This window comes from Microtus pennsylvanicus, chromosome 15, assembly GCF_037038515.1.
Source record: "Microtus pennsylvanicus isolate mMicPen1 chromosome 15, mMicPen1.hap1, whole genome shotgun sequence".
NCBI classification, from domain to species: domain Eukaryota; kingdom Metazoa; phylum Chordata; class Mammalia; order Rodentia; family Cricetidae; genus Microtus; species Microtus pennsylvanicus.
This window is the reverse complement of record NC_134593.1, coordinates 13509782-13524306: the sequence shown is the minus strand read 5'-3', so window position 1 is coordinate 13524306 and position 14525 is coordinate 13509782. Positions and strand designations below refer to the sequence as shown.

General features: G+C 50.6%; 1 protein-coding gene across 1 annotated transcript; it reads right to left on the bottom strand.

The window, feature by feature from the left end:
* Nucleotides 1-6951: 6951 nt before the first annotated feature.
* On the bottom strand, nt 6952-11048 carry Rem2 (RRAD and GEM like GTPase 2). The gene is made up of 5 exons (XM_075949859.1): nt 10871-11048; nt 9439-9783; nt 9232-9305; nt 8267-8474; nt 6952-7936 (listed from the first exon to the last, which is right to left on the bottom strand). Exons 1-5 carry the CDS (start codon nt 10947-10949, stop codon nt 7641-7643), a joined length of 1002 nt encoding a protein of 333 aa, XP_075805974.1. The 5' UTR covers nt 10950-11048; the 3' UTR covers nt 6952-7640.
* Nucleotides 11049-14525: the final 3477 nt, after the last annotated feature.

Genomic DNA, 14525 nt, shown 5'->3' with positions numbered 1-14525 from the left:
GGGAAGAGGATTCTGCAGTCTGCAGTAATGATCCAGACACAGAGCAAGCAAAATGTGACTGCCTTGCTGATCCCCCCTCATCCCACCACCGCCCAGCTAAGATCTCTGCTCTTTTACTTGTTTTCTTTTTTTTTTATTTTTATCCTCCTAGTGTTGCTGTGGAACCCAAGGTCAGTGCATGCTAGGTGTTGACTGAGGTTTTCTGTCCCTCTTGGTCCTGCAGCCATTAAGTCCCAAAGAATCACACAAAGGTCTACACTAGTCATAAACTGACTGGCCCATTAGCTCAGGCTTCTTATTAACTAATTCTTTTTTTTTTTAGCATTTTTTTTTGTTTTTTCGAGACAGGGTTTCTCTGTAGCTTTGGTGCCTATCCCGGAACTAGTTCTTGTAGACCAGGCTGGCCTCGAACTCCCAGAGATCCGCCTGCCTCTGCCTCCAGAGTTCTGGGATTAAAGGCGTGCACCACCACCGCCCGGCAAGCATTTTTTTTTTAAATTTTCGAGACAGGATTTCTCTGTAGCTTTTGGTTCCTGTCCTGGAACTAGCTCTTGTAGACCAGGCTGGCCTGGAACTCACAGAGATCCGCCTGCCTCTGCCTCCCGAGTGCTGGGATTAAAAGGCGTGCACCACCACCGCCCGGCTTATTAACTAATTCTTATAACTCACATTAGCCCATAATTCTTGTCTGATTTAGCCATGTGGCTTAGTACCTTTTTCAGTGAGGCAGTAACATATTGCTTCCTCTGAGGCTGGGTCACGACTGCAGACTGCAGAACCTTCTTCCCAGAGTTCTCATTACCCCTCCTTTATTTCCTGCCTGGCTATTGGCCAATCAGCTTTTTATTAAAAATAATACAAGTGACAGGATAAAAGACCATTGTCCCACAGCAGCTAGGCAAGTGCCGTACCAGCTGAGTTACGTCCCCAGCCATGTGTGTATGCGTGCGTGTGTGCATGCATGTGTGTGTGTGTACGTGTGTGTCTGTGCATGTGTGTGTGCGCGTGTGAATGTGTGTGCATGTGTGCATCTGTGCATGCATGTGTGCATCTGTGTGTGTCTGTGCGTGTGTGTACGTGTGCGTCTGTGTGTGCGTGTGTGCATCTGTGCATGCGTGTGTGCGTCTGTGTGTGCATGTGTGTGCGTGTGTCCACATGTGCAGGCCAAAGGTCAACTGCAGCTGTTGTTTCTCCAGTGCCTCCCATCTTGACCTTTGAGCAGGGCTGCTCACTGGCCTGGAGCTCACCAATAAGGCTGGCGGCTGGCCAGCAATCCCACAGATCCACCTGTCTCTGCCTCATTCCTCCCCATGCCACCCTCCCCACTGCCCTTGTATTTAGTGCTCACCTTTCTTTCTTCGTGTTATACTTACAGTGGTATAGATGAAGTTGAGAAGCATAAAGAAGGCAACGTCCTGAGTGCTAACTGGAAAGCCTGCAAGGCTGAACTGAATTCATAATTAAAGCTTGAGTTTTACAAAGCCAGCAAGCTATGGCTGCCTGACATCTGTATTCCAATGGGTGAAGTCAGGCTGATGGTATAGACCATAATCCCAGGGATTGGAGGATGAGACAGAATTTTTGCAAAGTCAAAGTTTGCCTGGGCTATAAGGTGAGTGAAAGGCCAGCATGTTAGTTAGACCCGGTCTAAATATTTTTGAAAAATTAGAAATAAAAATTTCGAAATTAAAACGACACATATAGGGCGCTCAGATGGTCCAGCAGGTAGGTGTTTGCTGCCGAGCCTGAGGACTGAGTTCTATCCTAGGGAACCACACAGTAGAAAGAGAGAACAGACTCCCACAGGTTATCCTCTGACCTCTACATGTATGCCATGGCGTGTATGTGTGCACGCATACACACAGCCCCACCCACAACCCCCACACTCATGTAAATAAATGTAATAAAAGTAGCTGGGCAGTGGTGGCGCACACCATTAATCCCAACACTAGGGAGGCAGAGGCAGGTGGCTCTCTGTGAGTTTGAGACCAGCCTGGTCTACAAGAACTAGTTCCAAGACAGGCTCCAAAGCTACAGAGAAACCCTGTCTCAAAAACAAACAAACAAACAAAAAACAAACCACCCAAATAAATAAATGTAATAAAAATAAACATTATTGCTTAATTTTTTTCTTCATAACAAACAGGGACATCCAGGTTAGTAGCAGAGTGCTTGCCTAGCATGTCTCGGACCCTATGTTCAAAAGAAAAAAACAAATATATGGGAAGGAAGGAGCTTGGGCAATCTCTCAGTGTGCCAGGACAAAAATACCGGGAAGGAAGACGCCCCTGCCTGTTTCTTAGACTTCTGGACAACTTGGCACGACCATCTACCCAGATCTTATTGCCTTCCGCACAGGAGTGAAGGGAGCTCCTCCAGGTACTTTCTTATGTTGTTTTTGTTTTGTTTTATCCAGACAGGGTTTCTCTGTGTAGCCCTGGCTGTCCTGGAACTCACTCTGTAGACCAGGCTGGCTTTGAACTTAGAGATCCCTCTGCCTCTGCCTCCCGAGTGCTGGCATTAAAAGTATGGGCTACTACGCCTGGCACTTGTATATTTTACAATGAATGTTTTTCTCTTGTCAGTCTGTACTGTGTGTGTCTGTGGTGTCTGTGTGTATTTGAGACACAGTCTCACTATACAGCCCTAGCTGTCATGGAACTCACTCTGTGGCCCCACATCCTGAATATCCTTTTAGGTCTAGTTCCTAATTCTAGAATACCTAGAGCACAAAGCATAGCCCGCAATTACGAGTGTGGTCTAGTGGCTGCTATTTTTGACCTGTTTTGGCATGGTCACCATTGTGCCCACGTTTCCAGCTTTACCTGAAAGCTCCTTGAGGCTCTGAGATGGTGCACGTGTCTGTCTTCCCAGCACAGTGCATGGCATATTGCATATGCTTACTACTTGAGGGGAACAAAATGTCTTTAACACTTGTGGTTGAAATATTAAATTCCCAGAAAAACATACTGAAGACTGGTGTGGATTGAAACTGCTAGATTGACAAAGAAGATGTGTGGGCTTCTTGGGATTCCCAGAGGACTTCTCCCCCACAATGCTGGCATCCTTCCAGAAAGGAGAGCCCCTCTTCTAGTTCCTAGATGGGGTTTGAAGCAGCAGAGCCTCAAGTCGTAACTGTAGCAAAAGCCTGAAATGGAAAGACACCTTCCTTGACCAAAGAATTGTCCTCTTTCTTTGGCCCCTCAAGGGAAAGCATACAAGGACATTGAGGAAGCCTTACGGACAGAGCTACAGGAATAGTAGGGGATGGGAAAGGAGCATGGACTTCAAGACCTGACTACCCTGGTTGAGAGCTCTGTGGGCATCTGACTTGGTCACAGGCAAATGGGCCCCAAGACCAGTTGCTGACAGTTTGTGTCAGCCCAGGCCAACAACTCTACTTTGCCTTGGGCAACGGGATGATGGCTGGGCTCTCAGAGAAGACCTTACCTCGCCCAAGTCTGGTGGAAGCCTGGCTTTAGCTTCTATCTGTTCTGAGCTCTTTCCCGTAGGCGGCTGGAGGGAACACACAGATGGGTCTGGCTGATGGGACCGGCTGAGTTGGAGGGAGGGAGGTTTGTACTATGTGGCTCTCCTCCTGGGGGAGGTCCTGCCATCGCCTTCAGTGTGCAATATTCATGCTTGAAGCATCTCTCTCCTGAAGGCACCAGTCCTTTGTTGTTCCTTATCCCTTGCTGACATCTGACTAGCGATGCTCTTCTTGTGTGCCCAATCCTAGTTCCTCTACCACATGGTCCTCTTTTCTCTGTAACATTCACAGTTCACTTTATTTGTATATTATTTAATAAGTTATTTATCTCTTTCTTTCTTTTTTTTATTTTTTTAGACAAGGTCTTTCTATGTAGCCCTGGCTGTCCTGGAACTTGCTTTGTAGACCAGGTTAGCCTTGAACTGAGATCTGCCTGCCTCTACCTCCTGAGTGCTGGGGCTAAATGCATCTCCCATCACACTGAGCCAGACAGTTTATGTTAAATTATTATTATTATCTGTTTGTTTGTTGAGACAGGAATACTTTTCAAGTCCAGGGACCACAGGCCTGCCCTTCATGCCTGGTTTTGGTCCATCCTTATTTGGTCTTCGAACAAGCAATAAATCCTATGGTTGAAAATCCAAGGCTAGGGGTTGGTCTGGTGAGAGGGCTCAGCAGTTAAGAGCACTGGCTGCCCTTCCAGAGAACCTTGGTGCTGTCCTTAGCACTCACATGGTGGCTCATAACTGTCTACAACTCCAGTTCCAGGACATCTAGTGCCCTCTTGTGGCCTCCACAGGCATTACATGCACACGATGCACTGACATATATTTGGGCAAAACACCCTTTCACAGAAAATAAGAATAAAATATTTTTTTTAAAAAAAATTCAAAACTAGATGTGGTGGTTCACACTTGCTGTTCCAGGAGGCTGAGACAAGAGGATTCCTGGGAGTACAGAGCACCCTGGACTGCAGTGAGAGACCCTGTCTTAAAGCAAAACTAGGGCCTGCTGAGATGGCTCAGTGGGTAAAGGCACTTGCCACAGCCTGATAGGCCCAGTCAGTCCCCAGGACCCTTACGGTGGAAGGAGAAAACCAGCTCCTATGAGCTGTCCTCCACATGAATGCCATGGTTTGCTTATACTCCAGCAGACAGATAAACAAAATAATAAATTTTATTAGTTTATTATTTTATGTGCATGAGTGTTTTGCCTGCATGTATGCCTTTGTACCACTTGCATGCCTGGTCCCCACAGGGATCAGACAAGGGTGTCCAATCCCCTAGAGCAGGAGCTACAGACAGCTGTGAGCTGCCATGTGGGTGTTGGGAATCAAACCTGGGTCCTTTGGAAGAGCAGCTGGTGCTCTTAACTACTGAGCCGTTTCTCCAGTTCCAATTAAAAAGGAACCAATTAAAAAGTAAACCAAGGCTGGGGATGCAGATGAGAGAATGTTTTCCTAGCATGCATGAAGCCTCAGGTTCAATCCACAGTACCTAATAAAGCCAGGCATGGTAGTTGACACCTGTGATTGAAATACTTGGAGGTAGAGGCAGGGGGATTGGGATACTAGGCAACCCTTGGCTTTGTGTAGATCAGGCTTGACTTAAACTCATGATCCTCCTGTTCGGTCTCCTGAGTGCTGGACTAAGTACCATAATGTTGGATCTTCCAGCCCATGCTAGGTGTGATTTCTACTGACGCCGCCTAGCATGGCCCAGCATCACCTCCATGTGTATCCCTGTTCCTAGTCCTAGTATGGCCCAGCATCACCTCCATGTGTATCCCTGTCTCTAGCCCTAGCATGGCCCAGCATCACCTCCATGTGTATCCCTGTTCCTAGTCCTAGTATGGCCCAGCATCACCTCCATCTGTATCCCTGTTCCTAGTCCTAGCATGGCCCAGCATCACCTCCATCTGTATCCCTGTTCCTAGTCCTAGCATGGCCCAGCATCACCTCCATGTGTATCCCTGTTCCTAGTCCTAGTATGGCCCAGCATCACCTCCATGTGTATCCCTGTCTCTAGCCCTAGCATGGCCCAGCATCACCTCCATGTGGATCACTGTTTCTAGCCCTGACGTGGCCCAGCATCACCTCCATGTGGATCACTGTTTCTAGCCCTGACGTGGCCCAGCATCACCTCCATGTGGATCACTGTCTCTAGCCCCTGAAGTCAGTTCCACAGTTCTTACCGTTCACTGCTGTCCCTGTCTGTGCACAACTCTCCCGGCCTCGTATTCTCCAAGGACCATGGCTAGCATGCTACACACGCAGGGACCTTCAGGGACTCACTTCCTGCAGTTAAGCACAAACTCCTTTGCTGACATTTAAGGTCCTTCGTGGTCGGGCTCCAAATCTTTCTATGCTCATCTCTTACCCTCCTCTTCATGTCCCTGAGGTTTCAACCCAAATGCACAACCATCTGGTCCCTTATTGGCCCTGTGTGTTTGCCTGCAGTTTAAAATCTGAACTTCCTCTATTTATGGTCTCCAGAGTTCCAGGTCTTCTCACTGCACCATTGCTATAGCCAGGCGATACCCCTGACTTTCACCACGGCCATCCCATGGCTCTGCCCTGGGATGTCCCTGCGTCTTCTCTGCTGTTGAACTGCAGATTTACAGCTAGAATCAAAGCAACCAACAGGTAGAGACCGCACCCTAATGTTTGCAGGGTGATTGCAAGCAAGCTGCTGAAACTGTTCCCTTCACTGTAAACAGACAGCCACGCCTTAGAAGGTCTTTAAAGAATTAACAAAGTTAAATCTGTTCCTAAGGATAACTTAATTATTTGTATTCTCATCTCATCCTCTGCTGGGCTGCTCTGCTCCCTAACTACAAGGACTTAAGAAGGCTCCTCACCTCTTTCTACCAGGTTCTAGGATGCTGCCTGGGGTGGGTTGGAGGCCTGGCTTGCCAGCATTCAAGTAGCTGAACTAAATGTCTAGAGGTGAGGAGAGCTGCTGCCTCTGCTCTCTTTGTTCAAACTCATGGCTCAGGCAGCAGCAGGCGTGGGTGTCCCCAGGGGAGGCAGTGACAGCTTCAGTTCTCACACGGGCTTTGCAGGTGACAGCTGGAGCTGTCGGGCCCTGCCAGGGAAGGCACAAGCCCACCCTAGCATGCCCCAGCTAATGGGCATCCCTGGGGGACCTCGCCTATACCCTGAACCAACCCAAGTCAAAGCTGGGTGACTCTGGTTGCTCCCTGTAGGATGGGGTAGGATAGAGTTGGAACCCAGAGCTGGAGCGTGGGGCTCTGGTTATCACTTAAGTGTTTCTCTCCAGGCCTGTTGTCTCAGTGTTGAGGGCCTGCCCCAGGACCAAGTCTGCTCCAGACCTTTCTTAAAGATGTCCAGTCCTCACTTTTCAGGCCTCCCAGTTTTCCTGCCTGTAACTGAACCTTCCCCTCACATCTCCTTCTCTGGGAACCACCAGAACAGAAAGCCAATATCAACACAGTGCAATAGAAAAGAATTTTATTGGAAAGAAAGTCCCTTGCTGGTGCCTTCTAGGCCCTGGCCAAAGGGGTTGCCAGCACTCAACTCTACTTCAGGGCATCTAAAGGCAAAGAGTCTGCCCACACCTTAACTTCAATAACCAGAAAGGGAGGGAACGTGCCATAGTAGAATAGTAAATCAGAGTCCAATCTCAAGAATAACTTCCAAGGCTCTTTTCTTTAACAAATTCTTAACGGCAAAGTAGACCTGGGCGGCGGATAAGAGGACATTTTCAGTTATCTCTGGAAGAGTCATCTCTGGGTTTTTACCTTTAAAGTTTGCTTAAAGGTAAGGCATGTTCAGAGTAGTACCAAGGAGGTCAGCTCCTTGGTAAAAGTGCTACAAAGAACTTTTCCAGTTCTTGTTTTTGAAGTCTCTTGCCAGGAGAGGTGGCCTCCTGCGAGTTAATAATAATAATAAAAAATACCTTGCAGCACGAATTTCTTCCCTGACTCGCAGGTCTTGAGGCGCTGTGGGTGCTCGGCAGTCCAGACCGGGCGGTGGAGGCGGTGGACAGACCAGCCACCCGGCCCCGCCTCCCGCTCACACCAGGGCATCCTGGGAATATTTGGTTTCCTAGATGGACAGGAGAAGGGTGAGGGGGCGAGCGGAGGGCACGGTGACCATGGCGACTGCAGTGGCCATGGCGACCGTGGCTCAGAGCACGGAAAGGTCGTGACACGACCTGGAGCGTTGCTTGAAGAACTTGGCGTTGCGTGGCACCAGGTTGGCGAGGAAGCGCTTAGCCTTCTTGGTGAGGCTCTCGCGGCGCGTGGGCGGCGCGGGGCCGTCGGGGCTGCCAGGCTCGGGTCTCTGACCCCCGACATGGCCCCGGCCCCGCCGCAGCCTGATCTGGCGCACAGCGCCCTCGAAAAGCTCACGAGTGTTGTGATGCAGTGCGGCCGAGGTCTCGATGTGCTTGCAGCTCAGCGTCCCGGCCAGATGGCGACCCTCTGCAGGAAGGAAGCAGCTCAGGCACCCGCCCCACGGGCAGCTTTGCCGGGGCTAGGGTGGGGCGGGAGATGGGGGTGGGACCACCAAATTCCAACTGAGAACTGGGTTGGGATCCAATGACAAAGGCGCAAAAGGGAGGGCAAGGTGCTTAGAAGGAGCAATGAAGGCTAGTGAAGGACCCCAGGAGCTGGGTAGTGGGGCTCTTCCCTGACTCAAGGACTAAATGCAAGAACTTGTGCGCCAGTGCGGGTAAAAGGCCTCCTCGGGAAGGATGACCTGGAGAATTATCTCTTGAGATTTTAAGTACGGAACGGGTCCAGGATACACACCCTCCAATGACACTTCCCGGGAGCGGGCCAGGTCACTCTTGTTTCCCACGAGGATGACAGGTAGGTCGTGGTGGGGCCTTCCGGCCCGGAGACGAAGAAGGGTTTCAGGAACTTTGGAGAAGCTTCGTCGATCTGTGACTGAGAAGACGATGAGAAAGGCATCCCCCGTCTGAAGACAATGGTCCTGCAGCCACCCTCCTGCATCCCCCTGCAGATGAGCAGAGGGCCATGAGATGCTAGAGCTGGAGGCATAGAGACTGGTACCTGCATCTCAGCAAAGAGGAATCCGAATGTGAGGGAAGCCACTTGCCTAGTACTAGGAGCTAGTTAAATGCAGAATTTTGATACCCAGGGGCCTTGAGGAGGATGGAGAAGTTAGTGATGTGAGTCCCACGTGGGAGAACTGGGGAAATGGGATCTCAGAGTAGAAGAATATGGAAAGTCTTGGGGTGTAGCACACCTGTACAGTGCTGGCCTAGTATGCACAAAGGCCTGAGTTCGATTCCTAGCATGTTATAAACCTATAATCCGTCACCCAGCAGGCTGAGGCCAGAAGAGGAGTTGTGCTTTCCAGGCCAGTGTGGGCTACACTGTGAGACCTTGTTCCCCAAACTAAGGAGCTAAACGTTTTAAAAATGGCAGAACCTCGCCACAGAAACATGTTCAAGCACTCAGAAGCCCCCCCACTCTCCTCCTTTTACTGATTCTGCGGAGCCCTTCTTCCTGTCGTATCAGACTTCCAGGCTGCCGTATTTACGAATGGGTTAGTTTCTGTGTGTTTACCCTGACTGGATGCTGAAGAGTTTGTCAAATTCAGATTCTAACGGTGGGTGTCACAACCGCGAGCCATGATAAGCATCCCAGGGTGGGCCTTTGCTCCAGGAGATAGGCCAGTGCTAAGGTATATAGTCATCCATGTTGGAGCCGGGATCGGTAATGCCCTTCCCCAGTCCCTGCAGCCTCACCTGCTCCCAGATGTCGTAAACAATTAAAGTCACTTCTTCTTTGTCCACCATGATTCGTCTCTCGTAAGTGTCCTCTGTTGGGAAAGAGGGAATGAAACCTGTGAGGCCTGGTAACCAGGAACCCCTTTGCTCCCAACAACAGGGAATCCCCTCCGGGGTCTGTTCAAACCAGAAGCACTTTCAGCCCTTCGAGGTGCCCCCAAATACCTGAGTTCTCCATCTCGTGAGCACTGTCTCCCTGGAGACCCCCAAAAGTGCCTGCTAGGGTGCTCTTGCCCACGCCACTCTCCCCCAGGAGCATGACCTTAAAGACACCATCCTTTTGGGCGGGGCCTGTGTCCGCTGAGCCCAAAGACTCAGAGGACCCAGAGGAGGAGGCCTGAGGTGGCCAGTCAAGTTCATCGACAGCTTGTCCCCGCCGCAGCTGGTGTTTGTAGGGTACAGGCATACTTCCTCTTCGTCTGGGGGCCCCAGGGACAGGAGGTGGCCCACCCCGGTCCAGCTCTGCCAAGAGTTTCTCTGGCTTCTGTTTCAAAAGTGTATTGTCTGCTTCTAGAGAGGAACAGAAAAGGAAGCTAAGAGTAAGGTATAATGGAGGTAGCTGCTAAGTTTATTTGCTTCTTTAGAGCAGATAAAGACCAGGATCCCAGAAGAACTGAGAGTCATTAGTCCAGTCTCTTGTGCCAAAATTACCTAGAAAACCCAAAGTGAGGAACTCTCAAGGAGCTAGCATGATGGTTTCCCCTTGTAGATTCCAACCACAGCCTGTTCAAAAGGTATGCCGCGTGGGGAGGCTCTGTGCACAGGGTTACACACCACTCACACCATGCCCTGGCGTAGGCACACCCTGGCTAGGCCTCTGGACCAGGTGGAACTGAGAAGCAACCCATCCTTCCACGGCTTGGCCCTCCCTCCTATTGCTTCCTGTACTGCAGTCCTCAAACGGAGCTGCTGGCAGGTGTGGGCAGAATCAAAAACTTTCCAGGGGCCTTGTTCGCGGGGCTGGGTGCTGGAGAAGGAGAATGTGCCGTTTTCTCTGTCCCCGCAGGTAGGTGGGCATCCCCAGCGCATGTTTGTGTGTGAGGGAGAATCCTCCTGGATTTTTGCCTGTCCCAGTGAGTGGGAGAGAATATCGTGTTTGTGAGGAGGTAGAGGTGGAGAGAGTGTAGAAGACGACAACCCAAGGGTTGGGGCAACTAGCGGAACAACAACAGACACAACAAAGGGGGATGCAGAGAGGCTATAAATAGCACAGGATCAATATTTGGCAGGCAGCCAAAGATGGAGCTAGAAGAAACCCTTACAACAGGTCCCCAGGGAAGCCCCCTCCACTGGTGATTCCTAGGTTTGCGGGCTGCTCCTTTCCTTTCCCCTTCCCTCCTGGCCGGCTCTGCTTCATCAGGGATGAGGTTAACCTAGGGGCCAAGTACTAGTTTCTCTAGCGAAGCCCTGGGCGTGTTGGGGGAGGGGCACCTGGGCAGCTTTCCCCCTCCCTCTTGGCCGTCCAGATCTCAAAAGTGCAGGGGGCTCCTTGGCTGCACTGACTCTACCCTCAATGAACCTTGGCACTGACCTTCCCACAAAGCTTCAGCTCCCGCACCCATGGCTTCAGCCACGTTCTACTCCGATTAGCCCTCACCTGGTGTGGGTGTCCCTGATGGGGAGGCCTGGCGGCTGCTGGAAGAACAAAGTGCTGTGGTTTCTGTGTCCGTGTCCATGTTGGTGTCAAGGTCCGTGTGCTTCGGTGTGTTTGTGCAAGTGCAGCCCCGCGGCTCCCTGCACCGGTCCCTCACTCAGCAGCACAGTCAGCTCTTCCCTTTAAATACCGCCCCCCCTTCCCCTCCCTCCCCAGACACCTGGGGAAATTGTCCCGCCTCCTGATGAGGTCACATATGCTAATGAGGAGTGATGTAAGCGGGATTCCCTCCTTCTGTCCCCCTCCTTTTTCTTTGTGTCACTTCCCTCTGGGAGCAGACTCAGCGTACAGGCACAGCCTGATTAAAGCAGAACAGAGCAGCCATAGAGCAGAAGAGCAGATTTCAGAGGGCAGCGTGGAGGAAGGGGGCTGTGGGTAACGGAGCTGAGAGTGGCAGGGGTCAGGGACCCTGAGAGCCAGAGGACTTTTTGCTTCAGAGTCCAAGACTATACACGTTGTCTGTTGCTTCCAGCCCCCATCTCGCTGTCCAGCTTAGGGTGGGTGCTTAGTGGCTAAAAAGAGGGTGCCAGACTGACTAAAGGCTAACTTGATAGAGGAGGAAGCTGGGGCATGGCACCCTCTTTCTGTCTGCCTCCTCCACTCTGCCTCTTCTGGAGTAAGAGCTACAGAAGTCCGCAGGCAGAGGAGAGCTCTGAGGAAGCTCTTTGTGCAGCTTCGGTTTGCCTTCACTTTCTCTCTCTGCTAGGTCCGTGCAGCCAGTGTTAGCCAGCTGCAGAAGTGAAGACAAAGCCGACTGGAGGACAGCCAGCGTCTATGGGAACAGGCAACTCCTTGACTCTTCCTCCCATTCGGGTTCTGCATCCCCTTAAGCACCCAATCACCTCCTTGCTTCGCCATATTTTGCCAAGTACTCTTCTGTTAACTCTCTTCCTTTTCATGACAAAGGTTTAGGGTGGTTTGGTGAGTGGCCTGTCCCCAAAGCATTCAGACAAGTGTCACTAGGTTTCCCGTCCTTATCTTCTCAATGACAAGACAACTCCCACCCCCAATTCTACATAAAGCTGCTTGCCTTCTCTGTAATATCTGCAGCCTTTTAAAATAATTTATTTTTATTTCATGTGCACTCATGTTTTGGCTGCATGTATGTCTGTGTGAGGTGTTGGATTCCCTGGAGCTGGAGTTACAGGCAGTTGTGAGCTGCCATGTGGGTGCTGGGAATTGAACCTGGGTCCTCTGAAAGGGCAGTCAGTGCTCTTGGCCACTAGTCATCTTTCCAATGCCTCCTTGCAACCTCCTTTTATTGGTGATTATATTTTGGCATTCTCAGTGGAGTTTTCCTTGGAAGAAGCGAGTAGCAATCCTGGGAATATGTATAGTGCCACTAATCTGGAGATCAGCCCCAGGGCAGGATCTGAAGGAGCTACCACAGCGGGCACTTCATTCTGTAGAGCACCCGATCAGCTTCTTGTTCTAGCTTGCTTCTCTGTTGCTGTGATAGAACCCCAAAACAACCCAGGGAGGAAAGAGTTTATTTGGCTAACAGGTTACAGGGCATCATCAGGAGATGCCAAGGCAGGAACACAGCCAGGAGCTTGGACAGAATTCATGGAGGAAAGCTGCTTACTGAATTGCTCAGCTAACTTTCTTTTATAGTCCAGGGCCCCTGCCAGGAGAGCACTGCCTATAGTGTGCTCGGACCCCACAGATGTGGCCACAGACCAAACTGTCAGGCAATCCCTCGGGTTAGGCTTCCTCTTTCCAGGTGTATCACTTTTGTTAGTTTGGTCTGGTTTTTTTGAGACGGGGTTTTTCTGTGTAGCTTTGGAGCCTGTCCTGGAACTTGCTCTGTAAAACAGGCTGACCTCAAACTCACAGAGATCCACCTGCCTCTGCCTCCAGAGGGATTAAAGGCATGCACCACCACCGCCCGGCTCCAGGTGTGTCATTTTGACAACTGAAACTGACGTGACAATTATTTTATCCACAACTTTGGTCTACGAAGTATATTCTGTAATGGAGGCACACTTGGAGCCGTGACCTTGGTAGCCATGGGTTTCTGAGCCAGATATTTGCAGCCCTTTGGAAAGTCTTACATTCCAGATGTGTGTGTGCCACATGTACTTAGTTAGGTGCCTGCAGAGGCCAGAAGACGGTGTCAACCCCCCTGGAGCTGCTGCGATCTGAGAGCAAACTCAGGTCTTCTGGTGCTTTTAACCTCTGAACAACCTCTCCAACCCCCCTCCCCACCGTGTGTGTGTGTGTGTGTGTGTGTGTGTGTGCGCGCGCACGTGTCTCCTGAGTGCTGGGGTTAGACACAGGTGCCACCATGCCTGGATGTTTTTCTTTTCTGCACTTACTTTTTGTGTATGTCTATGGATATACATATACAGCTGCATTCATGTAGAGGTCAGAGAGCTCTCTCTCCTTCCACTGTGCATTCTGGGGATTGAACTCGGGTCGTCAGGCTTGGTAGTAAGCACCTCTACCCACTGAGCCATTTCACCAGCTCGGCTTATCATCCATGTATTCCAGTTCTAGGAATCAACCCTAGGATGTCCTAACTGTGAGATAAGCCTGACACCACTGAGCTGCTTCTCCAGCTTTGGTTCTAAAGTCGCTGGGCAGCACTGCCCTGTACTGCCAGGACAGTGGCTCTCTCCTACGCTGCTGCTGGCACTGCAGTACGGCTCCCCATGCTGTGCTTACCCCTGTCATAAGATTAGTTTTTTAATTTTTAAGGTTTATTTTATGTGTATGAGTGCTCTGTCTGCATGTCTGCCTGCACAGCAGAAGGCATGGGATCCCACTGCAGATGGCTGTGAGCCACTGTGTGGGTGCTGGGAATTGAACTCAGGACCTCTGGAAGAGCAGCCAGTGCTCTTAACCTCTGAGCCATCTCTCCAGCCCCCCAAATTATTTTCATTGCTACTTCATAACAGTAATTTTGGTAGTTGTGAATAGTAATATATTTTGTGTTTTCTAATGCTCTTAGGCAACCCCTCTGAAAGGTCATTCAACTCAAGGGGGTCATGACCCACAGGTTGGAAAACACTGCTTTGGAGGCTGAGGCAGGATCATGGAGTTGGGCCTAGCCAATGAGACCCTATCTCAACATTAAATTCAGAAGACCCCCTAAAGACGCAAGCTTTACTTACCTCAGACACACTTAGGTGCTCACATTCATTTCTCTGGTACTCCGTAACAGGGAGTCAAAAATTGCATACCTGGTGAGGGTCCCACTGGGACTCTGCCGCCTCCTCAAACCACTCTTGGAGGTTTTGGACATTTTCCTTTTCTTTTTTTGTCCTGTGGGAGGGATGTTGAGACGGGGTTTCTTTGTGTAGCATTGGCTGTTCTGGAGCTCACTCTGTAGACCAGGTTGGCCTAGAACTCCTGCCTACATCTGCCTCCTGAATGCTAGGATTACAGGTGTGGCCATCAACACCTAGCATAGAGCATTTTCTTAGTGATTGATGGGGGAGGGCCCAGCCCATTGTGGGTGGTGCCATCCCTGAACAGGTGGTCCTGGGTTCTATAAGAAAGTAGGTTGAGCAAGCCATGAGGAGCAAGTCAGTAAGCAGTACTCCCCCTCACCCCACCCCAGGCTGCTGCATGTGCCACTACTGCCTGGCCTCCT